Source organism: Ostrea edulis, chromosome 1, assembly GCF_947568905.1.
Source record: "Ostrea edulis chromosome 1, xbOstEdul1.1, whole genome shotgun sequence".
In the NCBI taxonomy this organism is placed as follows: Eukaryota; Metazoa; Mollusca; class Bivalvia; order Ostreida; family Ostreidae; genus Ostrea; species Ostrea edulis.
Genome location: NC_079164.1, coordinates 32,521,493 through 32,548,185, shown reverse-complemented (window position 1 = coordinate 32,548,185; position 26,693 = coordinate 32,521,493). Strand labels below are relative to the sequence as shown.

Sequence of the window (26,693 nt, the reverse complement as noted above, 5' to 3'; positions counted from 1 at the left end):
TATGATCTCCAAAATGTGTTTCCATGTCCGATTAACACTTTATTTAATGTCAAATTGTGATGTAGAATTAGCTTCTTTCTTTTCTTTTTCTTCTAGTATATATATAAAAATAATTTTTTAACCTATGAAAACAAAGCTGCCAGATAAGCTAGGACGTTGTCCGAGATATGTTTTAGATAAAGTTTAAAATACTTTGTTTAATCCCAAATAAGATCGCAGCAGTGATCAATATCGACCGTCTCACACAAACCCTGGTTTTCACGCCATACACACTGAAATCCTAGATCCGTCCATGTTTATATTATTATCATATTGACTATAGAGTATCACATTGGATCGGGTTCGGGATTCAGAGAGATCTTCAGATTACATGCCCATAAATGATTAGAAAGGTATGTTTTCATTCATTTTGCGCTTTTATCAAGCATGACTCTCTCTTTTTATGCAATAAGTTTGTAGATATGTTATAAAATATTTCATCATCGTAAGATTATGAGTAGTTTCTCAGTCTGTAGAAACTCGGATGCTCTCCGAGAAAGTGCTCCACCAGTCGGGTAAAGACAAAATTCCCAATCGGTTAAGTAGTATGACCACTCCACTAATTACTTTTCTGTACATTTCGCTGAACTCCATGTACATTATAAGATTTCTTATTCAAAGACAACGTTTAAGATTGGGATATACCAGAGAGGTACAGCTCCACCCCTTTTCAAAATCTTCGATTAATTAAAAAGAAAATTCTGTGCACGACTTAATCCTGGCTTTTTTTTTTTTTATGATTTATGAAAACGCCATTTTCCTGGCACGGTAAATATCAAAATCATAAAAAAAAAAAACCAGGAAAACGTCAGATATTTCGGACTATGCACAACTAAGATCTTGAGTCATATTGCTATATATTCTTGCATTGCCATTTCAAAATTGTAGTATCAAATTTTCTAACATATTTTTCAACTATACTTCTGCCCAAATATACCTTCAAACATTCATTCAAGTCTCATGCAAACGAAACTCAGAGTTTCAAATTATTAGCTCACCTGAGCCGAAAGCTCTCAAGTCAGCTTTTCTGATGAAAATTTGTTGTTGTTGGCAAAAACTTTTCACATTATTATCTATTTCTCCAGAACCACCACCAAACTTTGAACAAAACATCCTTGGGTGAAGGGCTTTCAAGTTTGTTCAAATGAAGGGTCATGCCCCCTTTCAAAGGGAAGATAATCACAAAAATAGGGTGGGATCATTTAAAAATCTTCTGAAGAACCACTGGGCCAGAGGAGCTGAAATCCTGACATAGTGCAGATTCAAATTTGTTCAAATCATGGCCCCCGGGGGTAGGTTGGGGCCATAATAGGGGATCAAAGTTTTACATGGAAATAAATAGGGAAAATCTCTAAAAAAAAATCTTCTTCTCAAGAACCACTGGCAGTGTTCGAAATGGGTTTAAACCTCAGTGTAGACCACGGATCTATGCCAAAACAAGATGACATAGACTTTATCGAATTGGCATAGACCGTAACATTGGGAAAAAAATAACACAGATTTAAAACATTATTATTTACTTCTAATGTACTTGGAAAGCATATTTTCTCTCCATTTCCATAACAATGTAATCCTTTCCTCATAACGTTTATCAGACGTCGACTTTTGGGATAACTCTTCTGCTTTTAATCTAGAAAATCGGCATAGACAATTTGGTCTAACCCAATTACAATTGGCATAGATTGGTGTCATTTAACACAGACTCGGTCTATGGTTAATTTTAAACACTGCACTGGGCCAGAAGAGCTGAGATTTACATGAAAGCTTCCTGACATAGTGCAGATTCAAGTTTGTTAAAATCATGGCTCCCGGGGGTAGGATGGGGTCACAATAGGGATCAAAGTTTTAACAGACAAATATATAGGGAGAAAATCTTTAAAAATCTTCTTCTCAAGAACCACTGGACTAGGAAAGTACAAATTGACATGAAAGCTTCCTTACATAGTCACCGTGGACCATCGTGACAATGGGGAAAGATTCAGCAACGCACGGGTTCCAGATTGTTGAAGCAAGCAGTCTATTTATCAAAAAAACAGCATAAATGAAAGTTTTCTTTGTCTAAAACATATTGCACGGAAGGCATAGATGTATTAAGAAACAGAATATGCCCCATACTTTGAATGAAAGTAGTTTCTTTTCTCAAACACTCGCACGAATGTCTGCTTCATGAGCTGAATTCAAGGTTTGAAATAATTTGAGAAAGAACCATGATAATGTGTCACAAGAATATAAAAAGACATTAAATTTCTTACTAAATTGGGATTCATAATAGTCTTTATTTTGACGATATGCATGAAAATGAAAATAACGCAGGGTGAAAAGATAGAAGATGTAGCATTACCAAGGTGAAACGATATCAAAGATTCCCATATTGATTAATATCATTTGCATGAAAGCTTCTTGACATAGTGCAGATTCAAGTTTGTAAAAATCATGGCCCCTGGGGTTAGGTTGGGGCCACAATAGGGACCAAAATTTTACATGCATACATATATGGAAAATCTTTAGATATGGGCCAAGGTGACTCAGGTGAGCGATGTGGCTCATGGGCCTCTTGTTTTGTTTGTTGGTGTAGCCAATACAAGTTCTAATTGATGGTATTTTTCTACTATCCAACTATGCAACAATTAATACGTATCAGTATAACTAATATAATCCTTAAGATTTGATGAAAAATCAGCAAAATAAACAAGGGAATGTTGCTTGAGAGCATACCTACAATGAGCGTTTCATATAACCTGCAGATGCAATCGATTACCAAACATTATTGGGTTGCTGAGACCAAAGTCATACAAAGATGGAAACTTGACGTAACTACACATTTCGTTTGTTTTTAGAAATATTGATATATCGTTTCATGAATGACTTTTAAGTATTATAAGTGTAAGAAAGTAATAATTACGCAAATGTGCCATTGAAATGAAATTTTGATAATTGAATTTTTTATGCCCCCCCCCCTTCAAAAAAGAGGGGCATATTGCTTTGCACCTGTTGGTTGGTCTGTCGGTCGGTCGGTAGACCACATGTTGTCTGCTCAATATCTTAAGAACCATTCACTTGATCGTAATGATATTTCATGTGTGGGTTAGTTATGAGTAGAAGAGGACCCCTATTGTTATTCAGGTCAAGGTCAAACTGGACATAGGAATATACTTTCCGTTCAATATCTTGAGAACCCTTTGCTTGACAGACATCAAACTTGGTACACTAGTACATCTTCAGGAGAAGATGACCCCTGTCTATTTTGAGGTAACATGGTCAAAGGTCAAGGGTCACACTGGACATAGGAATATACTGTATGCTGAAATATCTTGTGAACCCTTTTCTTGACAGACATTAAACTTGGTACACTGGTACATCTTAAGGAGAAGATGACCCCTTTTGATTTTGAGGTCACATGGTCAAAGGTCAGGGATTAAACTGGACATTGTAATATATTGTCTCCTATATTTTAAGAATTATTTGCTTGATTGACACCAAACTTGGTACACTGGTACAGCATAAGGAGTAGATGACCCCTATTGATTTTTAGGTCACATGGTCAATCCACTCTTGACATAGGAAGATATTGTCTGCTGATTTTTTTTTAATTGATGATACTACTATCAATTAAATGATGTGTGTGCATAACCCTTTTCAATTTTGCACCATGGGGGCATATGTGTTTTACAAACATCTCTTGTTTGTCTTCTACATTTTAAGAATTATTTGCTTGAATGACACCAAACTTGGTACACTGGTACAGCATAAGGAGTAGTTGACCCCTATTGATTCTTAGGTCATATGGTCAATCCACTCTTAAGATAGGAAGATATTGTCTGCTCAATATTTTGAATTGATGTATCATCAATTCAAAATATTGAGCAGATAATATTATCAATCAATTAAATAATGCATGTGTATAACCCTTTTCAATTTTGCACCGGGGGGGGGGGGGGGAGGGGGGATGTGGTTTACAAACATCTAAATGGGCAAAATAAATTGTTTACAAATCTGACACATGTGCAGTGCATCTCTTCCACATTATTCCAAACAGGTGACCTCAGAGGTCAATGCACATTGGAGATTACGAACAAGAGTTAATGAATCAACATTTTCTGCGGATTTGGCAGGTTTATTGCATCAGATTTACTCTGATTCAATGAGATTGAGATTATACATATTCAATCATAAATATGCTATTCTTATCAGACATCAGCTACAAACTTGAATCATTTTAAAACAACAATTTACCTCATTTGAGACATTTGATTTATAATTAAGTATGTTCTCATTTCCCCAGTTTCAAATGGCCACATAAAAGGCAGCAAAGCAGTCATCAATGATATTGTGTGCGATAAAAGTTATGTTATTGTAATAATTTTACTAATAGTATGACAATATTTGATCAGATGATTGGTAACAATTTCATTCAATCAATTTCAAATGACTGTAAGAATGACCTAATGAATTAGGAAAAGGTATAGATTATTTAACATTAGACTAAATCTGTTTGTATTTGATGTGTTGTACATTAAATCTGTTTGTACATGTATTTGATGTGTTGTACATTAAATCTTCAGTGACTTCAACAGTTGTTTGTCTCTTGAGACCCTAAATTACTTAGCCCTTCAACATCCAGATTTTCAGAAGTGTTAAGAAAAAGTGTCTGGGGGCGCTTACTAAGGCATATAATATGAAATATCAAGAACCCAATTTAAGTTATCAGTCTCCCATACTATATACTGTTGACGATAACCATATCATTTAATGTTCAGAAGCCATATTTAATATTATTTAAGAAATAAATTTCATTTTTGAAAATACATTAAGGTGCTTTACACCCACATTTCTCATGAAGCTTGTAGTGCCTAGCTAGTGTGAAGTGTTGCAGTTCATACTCTCATGTATTTTCAAAAAGAAAATTCATTTTTTAATATTTACATTCTACTTTCATTTCTGTCAGAATTCTAGCTGTTGAAATAGACATACTATATTTATCAAGATTCATAGGGAAATATTTCACATCTGCATCACATTCATGAGGAAATTATTTTCATTACAGTTAGTAAAGATATGGAAGGCAAAAACATTGGAAAAGTAAACATATATCCGTATGAAATGTGCATGATTTGTAAGAAACAGTCACGATCCTTTCTAAACATCTAAGTTTGACATGGCCACACAGTCAAAGTTCTGACCTCCTGGTTTTAAAGCAAGCACTAGATCATTAGTCTACCACCTCCAGTACACATAAAACAAACATAGGTATGATCAACTGAAATGCAATATTAATCTTTATGCCTTCAAGTCTAGGTCTTGTCAAAGACATATTGTTTCTCAAACCAGTCTGAAAGCACAAATCTAAGCAAACTAGTACATATGATTTAAAATGAATATTACACTGTACATGTACCATCATAGTCTAGAGCAAATTTACTGAGATCTGACAAAACACATACTCATCTATCAAATATCCAATAATCAAATTCTGTATGCATGCCATTTTTGATTACCTTTGACCTTCTGTATGCTGCCATTTTTGATTACCTTTGACCTTGACCTTTTATGTAAAGGTCAAATAATAGAATTTGGGGGGGCATTTTGTTTTGTCCAGACCATAACTTTATTTTTCTTTTGACCTAGGCCTTTGATATTTGGTATGTTGGTAAATTTAATATACTACAGTGTATCTTATGTTCACAACACTGTTCCTTGCTTGAAGCACATATAGGTGACTGTTATGTACTGTAACTCTTAATTTTCCACTTTAAAACCAATCCCTAAAAATGTTTTGAAAAAACTATGGAAAATAGAAGGAGAGACATCAGTTTTAGTGTGTTAAAACAATTCTTCCTAGTTCATATATATGCTATAATGTGAATTGATTGACTTTGATATTAATGACTGCATATTTCAATTTATAGGTGACAGTGATTAATAAAATTTCAATGACAAAATTGGAGAACTGTAAATGTGGAACAGATACATTCACCTGGGTCAATGAAGATGTCGGGTGACATTTTTCAGTCCCTGGAAAACAACACCAGTATTGATGTGACAAAGTGGAATCCTCTACAGTGTTACCTTTGCAATGAGAAATACGACGATCCATGTATATTGTCATGTTACCATAGTTACTGTTCCCAGTGTTTGAGGGGCAGGGCAGCAGATAGTAAACTCAGCTGTCCACTATGTGGGTGAGTCACAACAGATTAACCTTAGATTGAGTGCACATGGTGAAGTTCTTAACGGGGGCTGGAGGTTAGACATGATTTGTGGATTGGAGACTTTTTAGGATGAGAGTGTTGGGGGGGGGGGGGGGGGGGGTATGAAGGGAATAAACAAAGAGTAGATATGTAAGCATATAGTTAGACAAATCAGTTTCATGACACAAAATGGAAGAATTTGGGTATATCTAACTCTCATCTAAATAATATATATTTATTTAGATATATATTGCTTACATCATGTAGATTTAGTTTGAATACTTTCCATTATTGATCATTGCATGTAGTTTGATGATATTATTTTCCAGTTCTGGATATACATTGTACATGTACATGCATTAACATACAGATTTAGATTGTTATAATGAATTTACCATGTTTCAGATCATTTTGCATAAGGATTGCAGATTTTTATCGAACAAGTAGTTTGAAATATTCTGGATTTATTTCTTGACATATTTTCATTTACCACAACTATAAATGTCAAAAATTTATACAAATAGAATTTTTAGTACTCTCATATTTGGCAAATATTCTTCATTTGGAAAAAAGCTAACATCAGCATTTAACAGGGGTAACATATGGCCGATATTAAGAAGCTTGGAACTTAGAAATTTAATTTGACACATTTGTTCTTTTTGAAGGTGCGTAACAAGTTTAAAGGATTCTGAATCGCTGCCATCACCTGATCATTTGATGAAATTCCTGGTGGATCAAAGTTCCCAAGAGGACTTGGAGCCCTGTGCCAACTGCGATGAGGTTTTGAATGACGATCGAACTTTGTAAAAATTTCTGCAGTAAAACTTTTATCGATCACTCTGTGGCTTTAGTGGTTTTAACTTTGATTTTCATGTTCAATAAAGATGTTCCATAGGACAAAGTAACAAAAAATCTAATTACACGACTTTATGATTTAAGCTAGCAGTATATAAATTATTTTGATATTGCTATAACATTAGCTACTTCATAGCTAAACTAAATCTGATTTCACTCCATTTCAAATGAACTTTGGAAAGGTCAGGGTGAATGGAAATTTATTTTCACCATAGTGTTGATTTCATTGTTTTGTCCTACCATGGAAACATTAGATTAATCAGCAGCCAAATTTAATGCTACAATGCAGAGAAAAGATGTATGATGATATCTTAATACGGTATTGCTTGATACGATTGTACATATATATTTTAATTAAAAACAGTCAAGTCCAAAATCAGATTGCATAGTTTATTTCTTTTAAAAACAGGTTTCATCGGAAATGTTTTTCTGCAACACCTGCTCCCAAGCACTGTGTCTTCCCTGTCGAACAGAAACTCACAAAGCCAAAATGTTTGTCAGTCATGATGTCATCAATCTGTCCAGTAGGACAAAAGAAGTTCATCGAGAATGCTGTAAGAATTCTAAAAATATTGATATTTTGTGAAATTTCATGGGGAATGTACAGGTTATATAAGATTTATTGTGTCATTAGCATTGTAAATCACATGTACAGTTGAAATTTAGTATCTTAAACACCGATATCTCGAATACCATAGATATGTTAATGTGATTTGAAAGTCACAACTACATTTTCTTTAAGTTTTTAACCTCAGTATCTCGAACCCTCAGATATCTTAAAGATTTTTCACAGCCTCATCCAAGTTCGAAATAACAAGGTTTGACTGTATTGTGTGAGAATTTATTTTCTCGACCTAGTTTGTTGGATTTATTAGCATATAAGGATTTTTGAAAAATTTCAAAGTCTTCATCACTATGTATAAATCCAAACCTTATTTTTAGCATCAAGGCAACCTTGCAAAATGGGGAAATTCATATATACCGTATTTTTTAAAAAATCAATTTAAATGGATGGATTTTGATATTCAAATTGGTGATGTACAGTATTTAAGAGTTATAAATGTATCGTAAGATGAGATTTCGGTCACCACTCACCAGAGCTGTTTTTTATCAGTAATTCACAGGGAACCTTACATCTTGTTTTCGACTGAAAAGAAAACCATGCTGTGTATCAACTGCTTCAGAGACATGAAAATGTAAGTTTGCATCGTAAGTGGAGGTGATTAAGGGGGGAGGCAATTCATCCAATTATTCACAATATTTAACTTACACTTTGTTTGTTCATGGTTGACAGAGAGAGTCGTTCACACTGTATGGACATGGAAACAGCGTATGCACAAGGATGTAAGAAACTAGACCAAACGATGCAGGTACTTATCCCAAGGAATCTATCAATTGTAGCGTGCACATTTTAAGACTTAAATCATTCAGTATTGCTGATACGTTTTAGGTCCAAAATCATACTTGGTGTGTGTTTCACACTTAGAAACACTTTCCATCAACATTTATGGCTCAAAAATAACTTTCAGAGTGCATGTTGGACTTAAAATCACTGTTACTGTGGATTTACTTTTATAAGACATCTTATATTTTTTTCTTTATAAGATATCCCATCACTTTTACACATGTAGATATCTAGTATATATAAGATAAACTTTACAAGACATTTTATTAACGTAATCTCAAATCAAAACCGATATTGAATCTCACGCTATGTACGGTGCAACTTACACTGAAATCAAATAGTGAAACTTACACTTGTTAGGCACGAGATAATATAATGCCAAATACTTGGGACCGCCTACCTATAATTTAACCGACCTATCAAAAGCGCTCTTTAAAATCACTCGGGGACTTTCCAATGAACTATCTGGAGCACGTCATGTACTTGCCGATATGTCTCGTTCACACTTACTGTAAATCCACAGTAAACAGGAATAACCGTGTTATACTTATAATCCATCGCAGTATCAATAGGTATGGGAGGGGGAATACAGGGTGAAAAAGGCGAGCTCCGATATGTAAAGAAAAGGCAGGATAGCAATATCCCAGAATTCAAATAGTGCTGAATATTGAAAAGAAAAAAAAATGACGGGATCGAAAATGCTGCGGGAAAAGGCAGGATCCGCAGTTGCCTCTATATCCCAATAAAAATTGAAAGGTTACTCCCTTAAATTCCTGTAGATACTTGTCAGTTTTAAGTGATCAGAAATTTCAGTACATGTTTCTATAGGCGATTTTGTTCGTTGAAGAACAGTGCTTTTGTTTTGTTGTCTCTTTCACATTCGCAGTTTCCATATCGTTATTTTAAAATAAATCTCTCAGAGGATATTTTCGAAATCTTGCAAAGCATTGGAAAAGATCGATGTCGGAAAAATTTCTAAATTCAAATAGTTAGGGGGAAGAGGGGGTAAAAACTTGTAAGTTTCTGTCATCCGACATCGATTACACGTTAGTGGGAAAAAAAGACAACTGACTTTAAAACCACATAATAATACATTTTAATAAATGTTTAATAGTTTCAATGTACACTTTTATTTGTTTTACTTGTTAATCGATTAGTTTCAACATACTTCATATTTAGTTTTGTATTTGGGGGGGGGGGGGGGGGGGTGTCTTGGTGAGAACTATGCGAACTCAGTTTTCTCTAACATTGAACATTTGATCTCGCCCCTAAAATAGTTTGTCAGATTAAGTAATAAGATCAATAGATATTCTACTTCGAGAAAACATTTATTTTCAACACATGGCATGCTTTGATGTCTTATACTGTTATATATACCCACATTTTCGTAAGAAATTCGGAAGTAACCATCGCTAGATACTGTTAATTGAATGTACAACGGCAAGTTCTGTGAATTCTAGCAAAAACTAAATTCCCCAAACCATCCCTCTCCTGTACATGTAACGCATTATTAAAGAAATTCAACATTTCGTTAGCATTAGACGCGCCTTCTATAACGTCATAGCAAAGTTTGGTTGTTAATGTTGCCATACTGGCGTACCTTTGAACCTATATCACTGGTCCACCCCTAACTGTATGTCCATAGGAGTTTTAAATTTTATCAATAAAGGTAATAAAATGTACTTGATTGACCAAGCCATGAGCTATGGTCAATCAAGTACATTTTATTAACTTTATTGATAACATTTCAAGCCCCTATGGTATGTCCATGATTGCGATTACCCGTTGTACGAACGCGACACTCGCTTCGTCAAAATATATATATATATATATATATATATATATATATATATATATATATATATATATATACACACACATATACATATATATATATATATATATATAAGTCTCTTTTTTAAAAGTAAAATACAGAAAAAACTCTAAACATTTTGTTGAAATATTTCGACCGTGTTACCGGTCTTCAGGAAAACACGACTGAAGAAGACCGGTAACACGGTCGAAATATTTCAACAAAGTGTTTAGAGTTCTCTCTCTCTCTCTCTCTCTCTCTCTCTACACACACACACACACACACACACACACACACACACACACACACACACATATATATAACTGACTCGGCCTAAATTGCAATAAAATCAGTAGCAAAGAAGTTTTCAACACTTCGCTCGTGTTCAGACCACAGGGGCTCGTCACGAATTGACCCTCTCTATTCTATATTTACATTCATTTGTAAATATAGAATAGACGATGTCAAATTTTTAAAAGACAAATATTTCGTGATGAGTCCCTGTGTTCAGACGAAATATGCTTCTCTTGGATTTTCTTTGCAGTTTCTTGAAAGTCATTTCCCTAAAAATTTCTCGCAGCTCTACAAATTAAAGACACCTATGGTACATTGTCAGGGGTACAAATATTTCTTCTTAATAAATTTTGTCTGATTTCTCTATAATATACACTTGATTTCTTTTTAATTTCATACTCGATAAACAAAAGTACATCCGGTGTAAGCTTCGTTGGCGACATTTTCGGTGCAAGAGTTCCCATGATTGACAATTTTATAATGTGGCCTTTGTGACGCCTAATTTCTTACTGATTTTACCATAAAATAAACCCTCGGCATGTAATTTTAAAATCAACATCATTGTTTTAGTTGGTATTGGTTTTCCCTTTTCACAGTCTCTTCCATCGTGCTAAAAGATTATGTAATGACACGCTAGTGTAAAGACACGTGTGACCATCTAGAATTATTTTTATTCCCGCCCCTTTAAATATTGGTCCAATCGCAGTCATTGTTCTTTCCTTGATGCGTCATTATTGACAGATTTGTTTTGAAACCAACTATCCGAGACCTCGAATGAACTTGAGAAGCTGAGTCGTTCACACTTACTGTAAATTCACAGTAATGAAAACTCAGGGCCCACAGTCGCTTCAGACTACATGTACAATGTAGGCCAATGCTCTCAGTTTACGTGTACAATGTATTTTTAGATATGATTCTTTTTATGTTCTTTTGTTATAAATGAATTTTCTTTGGAATAGTTTTTCTTTTCTTTAGAAATTACCAGAATATACTCGCATATATGTATATATTAAGTGAAAGTGTGAGATGAAACGCATATATGTATATATTAAAGTGAAAGTGTTAGATGAAAACTTTTGTTTTCAGGCCATCAGGGAATTGCAGAATTCGGCCAGGGACACAATTTTCCTTCTGAAGGCCCTTCTCTCTGAAATACAGCAGAGCTCAGAGGACGAGAAGAAAGCAATCACAGATTTATACAACCTTATGATGGAAAAGATCACAGAAATGAAAACGGACCTTCTTAAAGAGGTTGACAGGTACAAATTCACATCTCGAATTTATACGAACAATATTTGTCATACAAGTTCTTATAAGTACATGTTGTTGTTTTTTTTTGTTGAATGATTTTATGTTGAATTCTAGTAAAGAAATCGATACTAGGGTGTTCTATGAGTAAAATGAAACAAAAACCTATATCAAATATGCATGCAAAAAAAACTACCCTTGTAGAGATATAAATGAAATTAGTTTCAATATACAGCCAGCCTTTTTAAACACTTTCTTTCCAAAACAAACCGAGTGCTATTTTCCCACCAATTCTTGGATCTGTGCATACATGATCTATTACAATGAATTTTGTCAGATATGTCCTTTATTCCTATACCAACAGTCGATTAACTTGATGTCAAAACTGACCAATGCCATTGTTTTCTTTTCAACCAGGTATGAAGACAGCGCACACAATGCGTATATTATACAAATAAGGCCACCAAAAGATAAATAATCAAGAATGAACTTAAAATTTCAACCGATTCCTTTCATCTGGGATGAAATAAAATAGTTTACATTGCATAATTTATTATATGTTGCCATTATTGATACATTAACCATGTTAGTTAAGAAACAAAAATAATCATGGTTATTAGTACGTATATAACAAGTTTTACAAATGTGTCTTGTTAAAAAACTATTCTTTATGTATAGTTAAACTTCATTATCTCAAGCATGATGGAGCTGAGGAAAAACTTTCAAGATATCTGAGAGTTTGAGATAATGAGGTTGAAATGCGTAAAGAAAATGTAGTTGGGACTTTTTCACTTCAGCTTATCCATGGTAATTTGAAATATTGATGTTTGAGATACTGATTTTCATCTGTAATGAAATCGAAATACCTGGTTGTAGTCAGCATTAAAATGAATGATTCTATATTTTCAGGCAATACCAAGAGAAGGAGAAAGTGTTCAAGAAGGAGTTATCTACCTTGAGCACCTTATTACCGACCCTTCACACCCACCTAGTCACATGTTCAGCATTCACTAGCTCAGCAAATAGATTCGAGTTTCTAGATCTGGCATATGTAAGCATTCTTGAAGTAATGAACTATTCTTTAATGTTCTGCAGGAAATTTTGGTGAAACTTGTGTAATATTTTCATGAGATCTTCAATGATGATCGCTGCTAGAGAAGAAACTTTGTTAGCAATTGATATTGTACAAATAGACATAAGCCACAGGAAATATTGCAAAAACTTCATTTTCACAACTTTGTAATCTTATGAAATTAGGTGATAATGAAAACCTTATAATCTAAATTAAAAACTGAATTTTCACAACTTTGTGAAATTAGGTGACAATGAAGATTTCATATAAATCAAAATTAGATTTCATGGCACAGACTCTGAAACATTCTACTACACTTCCAATTTGAAATCATTCCTTTTCATTTTGTGCAAACCATTCATCATTCCATGTAAAGTATTCAGCAATCCATGCAAACCATTTTGTGCAAGAATCATTATGTGCAATTCAAGCTACACTCATAGAAATATGTAGACCATTCAAATCATGCCCCTAGAAACTTACAGATCCCCCTAGAAACTTACAGATCCTCCTAGAAACTCACAGATCCCCCTAGAAACTTACAGATCCTCCTAGGAACTTACAGATCATGCAAAGCATGCAAGATAGAATGACACCTACTGTTTTTAGCAGACCTTTCACAAATCAGACTTCGTTCATTATTCTGTTCATCATTCCAAGCAAATTGTTCAACCTTTTATGCAAACCATTCAGTGTTCCGTGCAAGTGTTATAATCGTATGCTTCAGGGTCTATACTGACGAATTCATTAAAATGGTTGGTACAATACATATAATAAAAACAAAACTCCAGTGAAAGTTGCTGTAAGTATATGAATAGAAATGAATTGGTTTTATATTTACTAAATATAATACAGTGTATATTTATTGTAGTATATGTTCTTTTCTCAGATTTTGATGGATCGCTTGAAATCCATAATTAACCAGCAGCATCCCCTTCACCCCTCACAGAGTGGCCAGATCTGTACCGACTACAAAGTGCAGTATTCTAAGTAAGATCAGTCACAAGTGCAGTATTCTAAGTAAGATCAGTAATAATTATACTGTTTATATCCCCTTCACCCCTCACAGATAGGCCAGATCTGTACCGACTACAAAGTGCAGTATTCTAGGTAAGATCAGTCACAATTGTACTGTTAGAAAATACAACTTGTCATCGAGGTAATTAAAATCAATGCTGAAGAAGAGCTGAATTTTGCTGATTGCTGTTTGATATTGGTTTGATCTATTTTTGTACACTAGGTGTTTGGAACCCCTTCTGTTTCCCTCCAGGACCCCTAGCCAGTTGTGTAATGTCAGCACCAAACCTGGCCCCATCTCCAGCATTCCAAGGTACTTTACTTTAGTCAAATGTTATAAAACCAGAGGAAAATTTCACTTTTTTTATTGGGTGACAAAGTGAAATAATGTGCTCCCTTGTAGTATTTTGTTGTTTGATTTACTTTGAATGTTGTTTGAACCCATAAATGTGACAATTGTGAGCTATGAAATACAATTTAGTTCTTACCTCATCTGAGTTGAAAGCTCAAGTGTGTTTTTCTGATATAAATTTGTCCAATGTCCATCATTTTTATTGTTAGCTCTTCTGAGCCAAAGGCTCAAAGAGCTAATCATATATGGCCATATGTGCGGTGTGCGTCAACTTTTTGGAAAAAGGGCTATATCTCAAGAACCCCTTGGCCAATTTTTGTCAAATTTGTCACAGGGTATCCTTGGCCCAAGGGCTTTCATTTGTACTAAAACTAGGGTTGTGACCCTTTAACAAGGGGAGATAATTAGGAAAATGCAAACAAAAGTAGTGGTTGCTAAAAAATCTTCTTCTCAAGAACCACTGGGCAAATTATCACCAAACTTATGCATAAGGATGAGGATAGGTTGTAGATAAAAAAAAAATTGTTCAAGGCATCATCCTGGGGCAAAGGGTGTGGTCTCCAGGTCACTTCAAAGTTGACCTTAAATTTTGTTTTGTTAAAACTTTGATATTTTGCTTAGTATAAGGACTAGGATCATCAAATTTTGTCAGTTGATGCATCTTAGGACCTAATATCATGTTGTGTCAAAAGTAGGTTATGGTGACCTACTTTTTGAATTTCGCAGGTAATTATTATTAAATGGATTTTGATGCATATCTTGGAAACTTTTGAGCCTATGATCATCAAAAGTTGTCAGTTGATGGATCATGGGACCTTGAAGTGTGTCATGTGAAAAGTATGTCACCATGACCTACTTTCTGAATTTTATGGCTAATCATTTATGAATACATTTTAGGTTGTTATTGTGTCGCCTGCGTTACACGCAGTGGCGACATATAGGGATCACTATCCGTCGTCCTGCGTCGTCGTCGTCACAAAAAATTTCTGTCACAGTTTTCTCAAGAACCACATGGGGCAACTCCATGATATTTGGCACAGAGCATCAGTGTGGCCAACTGTATTGTGTAAGACATTTTCGAATCTGTCGCTTATCAACTTCCTGTTTGCCGGGACTTAGAATTTTTTACAGCAAAAAAATTTCTGTCACAGTTTTCTCAAGAACCACATGGGGCAACTCCCTGATATTTGGCACAGAGCATCAGTGTGGCCAACTGTATTGTGTAAGACATTTTCGAATCTGTCGCTTATCAACTTCCTGTTTGCCGGGACTTAGAATTTTTTTTCAGCAAAAAAATTTCTGTCACAGTCTTCTCAAGAACCACATGGGGCAACTCCCTGATATTTGGCACAGAGCATCAGTGTGGCCAACTGTATTGTGTAAGACATTTTCGAATCTGTCGCTTATCAACTTCTTGTTTGCCGGGACTTAGAATTTTTTACAGCAAAAAAATTTTTTGCTGAAGATTTTATTTTATGATTAACTGAAGGACAGTATTTTTATGTACAAAAGGACAGTATTTGTAATTCCCATACTGAAGGACAGTATATGTGATTTCAGAACAGCACTATTTATGATTTTTCTTGAGAAACAGTAAATTGGATATATAAAAAGACAACAAGACTAAGCAGTAAACCCAACAGATAATTACTTATGGTTATTACCATTGTCTTGAAGAGCACAGTAACAGGTTGATACATATTTTCAAACATATGTTTTCATTCAGTCTACATTTAATAAATGTCTTAATTTCAAACAGATTCTCCCACAAATTCCATTGCATAATAATGTCTCATCTTTCAATTTCAATTAAGTTATCGTTAAAGAATGTTTAGTAATTCTCAAAACCTTTAAAAGGAGTATTAAACTGACAAAAACCATTTGAATAATTTACTTTTTCAACATTATACGTGATATATTACATATAGAATGAACTAGCAGGCGACACATGTCTTCCGGGGAAGACTTAATACTGCGTTTCAGATACCGAGAGGTTTAGAATCATCAAACCTTGTAAGTTGATGCATTTTGGACACTATGAAAGCTAGGATCATCAAACTTTGTCAGTTGATGCATCTTGAGTCTTCATAGTTTGTTGACCAAAAAGTAGGTCACCATGACCTACTTTTGGAATTTGACGGCTATATTTTAATATTTCAGATACTATTTGACTTACAATTATCAAACTTTGTCAGTTGATGCATGTTGAGTCTTCAGAGTGTGTTGACTAAAAAGTAGGTCACCGTGACTTATTTTTGGATTTTGATGGCTATATTTGAATATTTCAGATACTATTTGACTTAAAATCATCAAACTTTGTCAGTTGATGGGTCTTGAGTCTTCAGAGTGTGTCGACCAAAAAGTAGGTCACTGTGACTTACTTTTGGAATTTGATGTTTATATCTGAATATTTCAGATACTATTTGACTTCAATTATCAAACTTTGTCAGTTGATGCATCTTTAGTCTTCGGAGTGTGTCGACCAAAAAGTAGGTCACTGTGGCCTTCTTTTGGAATTTGACGGCTATATTTGAATACTATTTGACTTGTCAGTTGATTCATCTTGAGTCTTCAGTGTGTCGACCAAAAGTAGGTCACCGTGACCTACTTTTGGACAGTTACATTTAAATTTTCAGGTACTATTTAACTTAACATCATCAAACTTTGTCAGTTGAAGCATCTTGAGTCCTCGGAGTGTGTAGACTATAAATTAGGTCACCTTGATCTACTTTTTTAACTTCAAAGCTATATCTAACTCAAATGCTAAGAGGCCTAGAATCATGAACCTGTTTCAGTTGATGTATCTTGAGTCCTCAGAGTGTGTCAATTAAGAAGTAGGTCACTGTGATATACTTTTTTAATTTCATGGCTATATTTAGATATTTCAGATACTAAGTGGCTTAGATCCATCAAACTTATTAAGTTGATGCATCTTGGCTTCTCAGAGTGTGTCAGCTAAAACGTAGGTCACTGTGACCTACTTTTGCTTTTATTTCTGACAAGAGTACTGCTTACGGTACAGGAAATGCCCATCATCAAGTCTACATCGTATCTAAAAAAAAAACTTGAACACTACTTTTGACAAGAGTATTGCTTATGATATAGGAAATCTTTAAAACCTTGTTAATTGATGAATCTTGGTTAGTGAGAATTTTTGCCTGTTCTACAATGTATCAGAAGAGCGATTCTAGGCCCATGGGCCTCTTGTTAAATTTTCACAGTTAGAACCACTAAATTATTTTCATTCAAACTTGTCATGAAGTATTCTTGAATGAACTCTTATTTTGGTTCAAATCATGAGACATACCCCATTCAAGGAATCTTGGAATATCGTTAGGGTAATTAGGATAGGATATTTAAAGCATAATCTTTTTAAGAACCACTTGACCAGAAATTGTGAAACTGGCATTAAAATGAAAATTCAGCTCTGTTTACCAACATTTTAATGCCCCTGTAATCAGAGATATGGGGACATATAATTATTTTAATGCCCCTGTAATCAGAGATATGGGGACGTATAATTTTTTATGCCTCTGTAATCAGAGATATGGGGACAAATAATTATTTTAATGCCCCTGTAATCAGAGATATGGGGACGCCCCTGTAATCAGAGATATGGGAACGCCCCTGTAATCAGAGATATGGGGACGCCCCTGTAATCAGAGATATGGGGACACCCCTGTAATCAAAGATATGGGGACGTATAATTATTTTAATGCCTCTATAATCAGAGATATGGGGACGTATAATTTTTAATGCCCCTGTAATCAGAGATATTGGAACATATAATTATTTTAATGCCCCTGTAATCAGAGATATGGGGACGCCCTTGTAATCAGAGATATGGGGACGCCCCTGTAATCAGAGATATGGGGACATATAATTTTTGGTCTGTCCATTTGTTTGTCTGGAAAGACTTTGATCCTGGCCTTAACTTTTGAACAGTTAGTGCTAGGGATTTCATATTTCACATGTGTATTCCTTGTGACATGACCTTTCTTTTTGTACCAGAATTACTTTGTTGTCATACGGGGCATCAATGTTTCACAAATACATCTTGTTTTGTTTTTTGTTAAAGATTGATTGTTTGTATCTTGCTTAACGTCTCTCAAGAGAATTTTTCACTCATATGGAAACATCACCAAGACCGGTAAAGGGCTTCAAATTTAGGCCTTTGCTCAGCGCTTAAAACGGTCATTGAGGAGTGAGGATTCTTCAGAGTGCCACACCTACTGTGACACAGGACATCCGTTTTTAAGGCCATCTCCGAGGACCCATGACATTCACACCTGATGCCGAGCGTTTGGGGATGGAACTGTCACTACCTGTTTTAACGACTTAGGTCTCTCACGGCCAGGAATCGAATCCCAACCCTCTGCATATGGGGCGAACGCTCTAACCTCTAGACCACCGCGGCAGTTCTTTTTTTAAAAATAAATCTTCCCTTTATATCCAATATTTAGAATACACTTTTATAAGAACAATTCTCTTTTATAAGAACAATTCTCAGGAATGATCATGTGTTTATATTGTATGCAAAATGTGAAATTAGTAAATAAAGAATTTTTTTTAAAAAAAAAATAGAAAAATGTGTATCTACACCACGACACCCTCTTCTGGCCAGGGTGGGGCTACAGAAGAGGCTTAAAATTTTATTTCTTCTGATAAAGGATTGTCCAGTGTCCATTTTTGGTGTCAATGATATTTTATGCTTTTGACTATCAGAACCACTAGGCCATTTTCATCCAAACTTGGCACAAAGTAGCCTTGTATGAAGAAAATTCTTCAAGTTTGTGTCAGACTTACTTTCCCAAACTTATGTCAGACTTACTCTCCCAAACTTATGTCAGATTTACTCTCCCAAACTTAAGTCGGACTTACTCTCCCAAATTTATGTCAACTTACTCTCCCGAACAGATGAGTATATATCTTAGGTTTGCATTGGAACTGATTTCTGAAAGTGATAACATTTGGAAACATAATTATTTCTGATAATTCCCAGTTCCCTCTCCATGACTACAACGATCACTACGTGCACTATGAACTCCCGGCAGCACTTCAGTGGCGGCTCTGTTCAGTTTGGTCGACGTGGTTACACACTACCCAAAATCTCCTTCACAGACATAAAAAGCACCTTTGCTGAACATTGTGGAGAGTTTGAAGCTTCACACAAGGTATGTCAAAATTACAGGTGAACATTGATTTAAAGGATATTTTCATTCACCATTTCTAGTTCATGTAAATTAAAGCTAAAGCAAGCTCTCTTGATTGTTGCTTTCCATTTTATATCGTCTCTCACAAATAAGAAATCAAATTGAAAGTTTGTAGGCACAGAACAATTAATAGTAAGATTGGTTGTGATTCTCAAGGTCATACATCACAGATCAAGGTCACTTTAACAAATTTTATAGAAGATGGTCTATTGAGTACAATTAAACCTTTGCTTTAAACTTCTTTGAATAGAATGACAGTTGTGTCCCAAAAGCATGTAGTTTGTTCTCCTCTTCAGTACTGATTGTAGAGTTGAATTCTGTCAATGTTGAATATATTTCATAATGCAGTTTTGAGAAATTCTACCTCTGAAGTGTGCTTTAAAGATGAGGACATGCATGCACTGAAATTACATAATTTATTTCCCTTTCATTTTCATAACAGAATTTTATATTTACAATTATTTGTTCCATATAAACTTCATAGCAACCACTTAGTATATCAGAATATTGTGAGCAGTCTTTTTTGTGTCAGCACAATGTAAATAATTTCTAAAAAAATTCATTGAACCAGCTTCTGTGTCAGCGCATTGACAAGTTGAAGTTTAATGTCCAAGAGCTTCAGAGAGACCTTACCCTCAGACGGTGTCTGGTCAAGGCGTCTGCTATGGAGGACCTGCAGGAGGAAATAGCAGAACTTCAAAAAGACCTGGATGATCTTTTCCTTCTGACAGAGAAAAAACAGCCAACATTGGAGAAGGTAGATAAACGATATTCCTGTGGGGCAAAAAAGAAATTGTATAATTTTCAACAAGAGAGGTTCTTTCTTAATCAGAAAGTTTGATTTCAGAAAGAAACATCAATTGTTGGTAAAAATAATTCTTGGAAGAGATAATGAAGAGTTATATGATGTTCTGCAAGTTTATTATCATGAATTAAATCAAAATCATTTAGTAATGCCCTGTACCCAATTCACAGCACTGGGAAGATGTTTTGAAGAAAATGGCCTCTGAACAAGAAGTTTACAAAGGTAAGATGCTGAGATCACCCCTCTATTTAATGCGGCCTTGATATGATATATTCACAGTAGTGTAAACCATTTAAAGGTCTCGATATGTTCTTTGTTTCCTATGAAATGATTTGCCTTCCTAAAAACTGAACCTAAAGATATTGAAATCCTTCTTTAGTACAAGTGTAGAACTGAGGAATTCCACCGGGGGGACAAGATTCACAGTCCAGGATGAGGCTTAGCCAAGTCTTAGACAGTGGATCTTGTTCCCAAGGTGGAGTTTTCCAATCTTGCATGTGTAAATCTTGAAGGGGTTTTATACCTGCATACAAATCTGTGGAATTTCATTCCTGTGGACAAAACAAAATTTTTTAGTCTGTAGAATTTTGACCCGTGGAAATTAGTACAGGTACATCTACAGTGTATAAGGATACTTGTTGTTTAATTGATACACAAGTAACTTTATGAAGCATAGACAAATATGTTCCCTCCATGTCTGTTGGTGCTCAGTAGAGCAAGGTCAACTTTTATAGCATCTCTGCTAGCCAAGGGTTTTCGGTCCACTTTGCTCACTGGGGATCAGAGTAGACTGAAAACCCTTGCCTAGTGAAGATGCTTTTATAGTTCAATTGTGTTTTCTCATAAAATTCTTCTACATAGGTCAGTTGAGTGATGTGCTTAGACTAAAGCAGGAAACAGGTCACATGACTGCCATTCTGACACAGCTTCATTCCTTTGTGAAGTCCATTGCATCTGTCACGGAGAGACTGGCTCCAAAGTAAGTAGAACAGTTCATTTCCCTGTAGGGGTGGGGATTAACCATCACGAGACACCTGTACATTGGAAAAAAAACATTGAAAACATCAAAAGTTTCAGTCAATACTGCAGTCTCATGAATTTTCATCAGCTTCATGGATTTGTCAAAAAATTAGTTTCGTTGGTGCATTATTTCAGGGAAATATCAGTAATGCGTGCTTCCTTTATGGTTTAGAACAACCACAAGAGCATATGAAATTGTATTCAGCAAATTATGGTGGTACCATAGTGAATATAGTGGCCATAAAAATGTACTCTCATCAAAGTAGTGTGTGGCTCACTTCAGCCAAAGGCTCAAATTAATTTTCTTGTTTAAAATTTGTCCCTCACCTGTGTCACATGATTTCTTCTCAGAAACTGATGGGCCATTTTTAATGAATCTTGGCACAAAGAATTCTTGGATTGTTTAAATGAAGGGCCACACTCTTTTTAAATGGGAGATGGCGAGAATGAAAAAAATTGGATTTACATTTTAAAAATCTTCTCAAGAACCACTTGCCCAGTTCTAGCCAATCTTAGCCACCAAGTATTTCTGTATAAAAGGCATTCAGGTATTTATTCAAATGGAGGGCTACATTCTCTTCTAAGGAGAGAAAATTGATAACAATTATAAAATAACATCACTGTTTGTGTATTGTACTGTAGATTGACACAGTCCAGTAAGGAGAGTGATCATGACAGCAATATAGCAGCCATATTTGAAGAGATTAACACAATGCAGCCAGATTCTCAGCACAGGTATGGGTGGGTTTTTGTCAAATGCTGTAGAATAAGTACACTTTAATTGAAAAGTTGACAAGCAATTAATGTTATAGATATGTAGTTTCAGGAAACTTCTGGAAAAATTGTGTTGGGGGGGGGGGGATTGTTTTTTTTTTCTCTCCTGGTGATAGCAATTTCTTGGACATTTCATTGTTAAATATGTTGAAAGTCAATATGGAACTTTAGGGATGTGCTGGAACAACCGGTTAGAATTGACAATTATACACCGTGGCCATGTGATAGTAACCAATTGTAGGGCAAAGTTGACATCGATACAAATGGTGTTTCGCTAGTAGCCAGTCCATAAAGAGCTATGTACAGTCCTATGATGATGATCTAAATCACTATTGTTTGTTTTTTTTTGTTTTTTTTTTTGTAAACAATCTGTATATATCATAATATATGTTCAATATATGCATACCAAGGATCATGTAGGAATACAGACAAGTTTTTTATATGTGAGACACACACAGAGAGAGGAAGAGAAAGAGAGAGAGAAAGAGAGAGAGAGAGAGTTAAGTAAAGATCAGGCTCCATCTGTTCCACTGGGTATCAAATTTTTCGCTATCACTTTTACCTCTTATTTCAAATAGCAAGGTTTCAAGGAATAACTGATCATTGATAGTGAAGAAAATGTTTTCATCTGGAAGTCTGTGTAAATTCTCCATGTTGTAAACCGGGACCGCATATTGTTTTTTAACAAAGATCGTAAATAATTAAAAACATCTCTACGTTTTGCAACATCTCCTAGACCTTGACCATTTGAGTTTTGAAGTAATGTAAATTTTAAATATACGATACCCACCAGAACCATGTCTCCTGTCCTTTGAAATAGAATTAGAAAAAGGAAAGACAGAAAAGAAAGGAAAGAAAAGCTGAGAAGATATATAAATATACAAAAAAACAGTTAAAAAAATTCTTAGTGAAGCCTTAGCAATGTCCTGGGCCTCATTTCATTTCATGCCAGTCAACGCCCATAACCGGAAGTTCATAATGACAAGAATATACCTAAACCAAAATATGTTCATGATAGAGAATTTGTTTTCCCGGAATAAGTATAGCCACGGTCATTTCTTCCTCTTTCTGATTTTCTCGTCTATATTGTCCAGTAGATCGAACTTCATTCTGATGCCATCTTTCTCACCGTAGACACTACCATTAAAGTACCATGCATTGTCGATTTGCAGATGTTCCTTCAGTTTCTTAATCAGCTGACCATTCAGTTTTGTGACATCATCCGATAACCAGCAATGTCCATTAGAATTTTTTTTAACGGCAGATCTTTTACGCATTACGCTGGATTTTGCCATATTGTTTTTCAACTTCACGAGAATTGGTTTGGGTTCTCCCGCTTTCCCCGGAATTCTGTGAATAGCGATGACATCGGCTTCGTCTAACTTGACCCCCTCTTTTTCAAGAACCCGTTTAACAACTTCTTTTGTGTTTTCTCATTGTGTTTCTTTTATTCCATTGATTTTGAAAGTGTTTTTTCTTGAATATTGTTCATTTCTATTTGCTATTAAATACGCTGTAATAGCGTAACGCTTTGAATCTTCAATATTCTCTTCTAGCTCACTCACTTTTTGTTGTAAATTTTCAATAATCTCATTTTGAGAGTCTACCTTTCTATGTAACGCTCGTAAAGATTGTGTATTCTCGTCGATTGATTCTTGGATTACTTTGGTTTTTTCATCGAGAATCTTTTAAACTATACCTTCTAGGTCTTTTTTCGTGATTATCTCCGATTTCAATCGACGAATCTCATCCAAAATACTTTTGTTTGAGCTTTGAGGGCTTTACTCAGTTTTTGTGCTGCCCCGTGTTGATCTTTCTGTCATGATGAGGAGAATGCTATTTATAATACACTTTTCAAAGTTGATATCTGTGTGTACTCACGTATTCACTGATCGTTTTGTACAAATGTCTCAAATGTGCCGTTACCATAAATAGCTCCGAACACAACTCACGGGAGAAAATCACTGAAAATGTTCTTCTTTGGATCTCAAAAAATACTCTCCATATATGCTATAACACAAAAACCATCACAGACACAATCAATTGGTCACTTGAAAAATCAGTAGGTGATATTGTATTATAGTTATAGAGGCCCTCGACACAGCCGACCTCACTACACGTCCACTCCGATTGACGCCATTTTTAAACTCCTCTAAATCACTATTGGTGCTTAGTACCTGGTTGTAAATTAGATGGAAGGAAAAAGGAGCATTTAGATGCATATCATTGGATGCAAGGTGTGAAGTTTTACCAATATCCTCAAGATATTTCCTAGATTTATTTCCCTTGCCAACTCACATAATTTGATCAAATGCATTTTCCTATAAATGGTTGTAGTGATTCCTTTCTTTCAAAGATAGCATTTTAATGCAGGAATTTGATGGCAATCGAAGTATTTCATGCTTTTTTACTTAGTTGTTATTGTAATCTGAAAGTGAAATGCCCTACAAATTACATTCAATGCGCGATAAAAGTCAGAGTGGATCCATATCTCAAGAAAGTCCCGTATTGAATGCATCCATGTGTAAGAAGGTGAATTATTTTCTATGGTAATGAATGATATTTACGTCTCTGAGTTACTGGTAGTTTTTGAGACACTTAAGTGTGTGATTGAGCAGTGTTACAGATGTCATTCAATAGACAGTGACCTGAGAAGTGTGAAATATTCCTCAACAACAGTCTCATACCATACAAGTGGTGCAGTGTTGTTTGACTGTAATTGATTCATTATACTCTATAACTGAAATATATACACAAAACACTAAGTAAACTTGCAAAAACACATTGCTGTTCCACATAAGATTTCACACAGAGTAAACAGCAGCACTCAGAATGGTACCACCACACAGGTTAGTTTATTTGACCACACAGGTCAGTTTATATCACCACACAGGTCAGTTTATATGACCACACAGGTCAGATTTATGACCTTATAGAGCAGTTCTATGACCATACGGGTCAGTTTTATGACCATACAGACATAACATCAGTGCTCACTGTGTGGAGGACACTCTCTCGTGTTGAACTGGGGCACTCTGTGAGATCTTTTCTAACAGTGACCTCACTCTCGAGCTGAACTGGGGCACTCTGTGAGATCTTTTCTAACAGTGACCTCACTCTCGAGCTGAACTGGGGCACTCTGTGAGATCTTTTCTAACAGTGACCTCATTCTCGAGCTGAACTGGGGCACTCTGTGAGGTCTTTTCTAACAGTGACCTCATTCTCGAGCTGAACTGGGGCACTCTGGGAGATCTTTTTTTAACAGTGACTCCGCTCTCGCCTATATGTAGTTACTCTCGCATACTGTTTATGGTGTACAATTAGGTACAAAATAAACAACTACAATTGGTATCCTGAACATCGATATCTCGAATACTATGGATATGTCAAAGTGAGTTGGAAGTTCCAACTACAGTTTAGATCTTCTTTATATATTTCAACCTCAATATCTCGAACCCTCGGACAGATATCTTTTTAAAGGTTTTCTCTATCCCATCAAGTTCAAAATAATAATGATTGACTATATTTACAAAAATTGTGGCACTATTTCATTTTAGAGTTGATGCAATACGTATAGCAGAAGAGGAGAGGGAAACCCTAACAGCGGTTAACAGAGTTAACCCCCTTGATGAGGAACTGATTAAAACAAAGGGTATGCTGAAAGCTCCGTCTGCCAGAAAGGAAAGCAGTTCAAGACGCAATTCAACGAAGAGAGAATCTGGTGAATTCAAAGAAAGTCTGTCTGTAGACAGTTCACCCATGAGGGAGAGTCTCCCTGGCGATCAGTCGGCGGCAAATGTCGAAGCTCAGGAAATGGCTACAGCAAACATGGATGATGAGGAAAGTTTCGAGGATTTAGGAAATCCAGATAATGTAAAAAGAAATTTGGAACAAGTAAAGCTTAATGACTTTAGAAGCACTGAAATGAATGAGTCCCAATGTGATATAGATGTGTCCAAGATGAAAGACTGTCCAGTTGAGAATGAGTCCCAATGTGATATAGATGTGTCCAAGATGAAAGACTGTCCAGTTGAGAATGAGTCCCAATGTGATATAGATGTGTCCAAGATGAAAGACTGTCCAGTTGAGAATGAGTCCCATTGTAATACAGATGTGTCCAAGATGAAAGACTGTCCAGTTGAGAATGAGTCCCATTGTAATACAGATGTGTCCAAAATTAAAGACTATCCAGTTGAGAATGAGTCCCATTGTAATACAGATGTGTCCAAAATTAAAGACTATCCAGTTGAGAATGAGCCCCAGTGTGGTACAGGGTTGTCCAAAATGAAAGACTATCCAGATGAAAATGAGTCCCATTGTGATACAACTGTGTCCAAAATAAAAGACTATTCAGATGAGAATGAATCCCAATCTAATACAGGGATGTCTAAAATTTGAGAATTGTGCTGACAAAAATGATGTCCCAGATTTTGAAATCACAGACTGTGCTTCTGAAATAGAGGAAAGTCAAGATGACACTGGTGATAAGTCAAAATGCAATAAGACAAATAGTCATCAAAATAGGTTGTAAACTGAAATGATATTTGAGAATGTGCCAAATAATTTATTATTAGTGCTCTGCCAGATGGCCAATCTGT

General features: G+C 35.3%; 1 protein-coding gene across 3 annotated transcripts in view; it reads left to right on the top strand.

The window, feature by feature from the left end:
* The first annotated feature begins 338 nt into the window (after positions 1–338).
* The window catches only part of LOC125659922 (RING finger protein 207-like), a 28,669-nt gene continuing 2,314 nt past the window's right edge, over positions 339–26,693 (top strand). The window contains exons 1-17 of one of the 3 annotated variants that reach the window (XM_056144141.1): positions 345–392; positions 2,784–2,849; positions 5,946–6,218; positions 6,893–7,007; positions 7,492–7,636; positions 8,197–8,278; positions 8,377–8,452; positions 11,681–11,853; positions 12,752–12,893; positions 13,804–13,904; positions 14,155–14,244; positions 19,286–19,457; positions 20,068–20,253; positions 20,472–20,523; positions 21,163–21,280; positions 21,964–22,056; positions 25,653–26,693. The exon at positions 25,653–26,693 is cut by the window's right edge and continues 2,314 nt beyond it. In XM_056144141.1, coding sequence (XP_056000116.1) covers positions 6,022–6,218; positions 6,893–7,007; positions 7,492–7,636; positions 8,197–8,278; positions 8,377–8,452; positions 11,681–11,853; positions 12,752–12,893; positions 13,804–13,904; positions 14,155–14,244; positions 19,286–19,457; positions 20,068–20,253; positions 20,472–20,523; positions 21,163–21,280; positions 21,964–22,056; positions 25,653–26,493 — 2,583 coding nt within the window. In that variant the 5' untranslated portion in view covers positions 345–392; positions 2,784–2,849; positions 5,946–6,021 and the 3' untranslated portion in view covers positions 26,494–26,693. Of the gene's footprint in view, positions 2,850–5,945; positions 6,219–6,892; positions 7,008–7,491; positions 7,637–8,196; positions 8,279–8,376; positions 8,453–11,680; positions 11,854–12,751; positions 12,894–13,803; positions 13,905–14,154; positions 14,245–19,285; positions 19,458–20,067; positions 20,254–20,471; positions 20,524–21,162; positions 21,281–21,963; positions 22,057–25,652 lie in introns of all 3 variants that reach the window. The other 2 variants (XM_048891738.2, XM_048891729.2) reach the window with 2 other exon arrangements.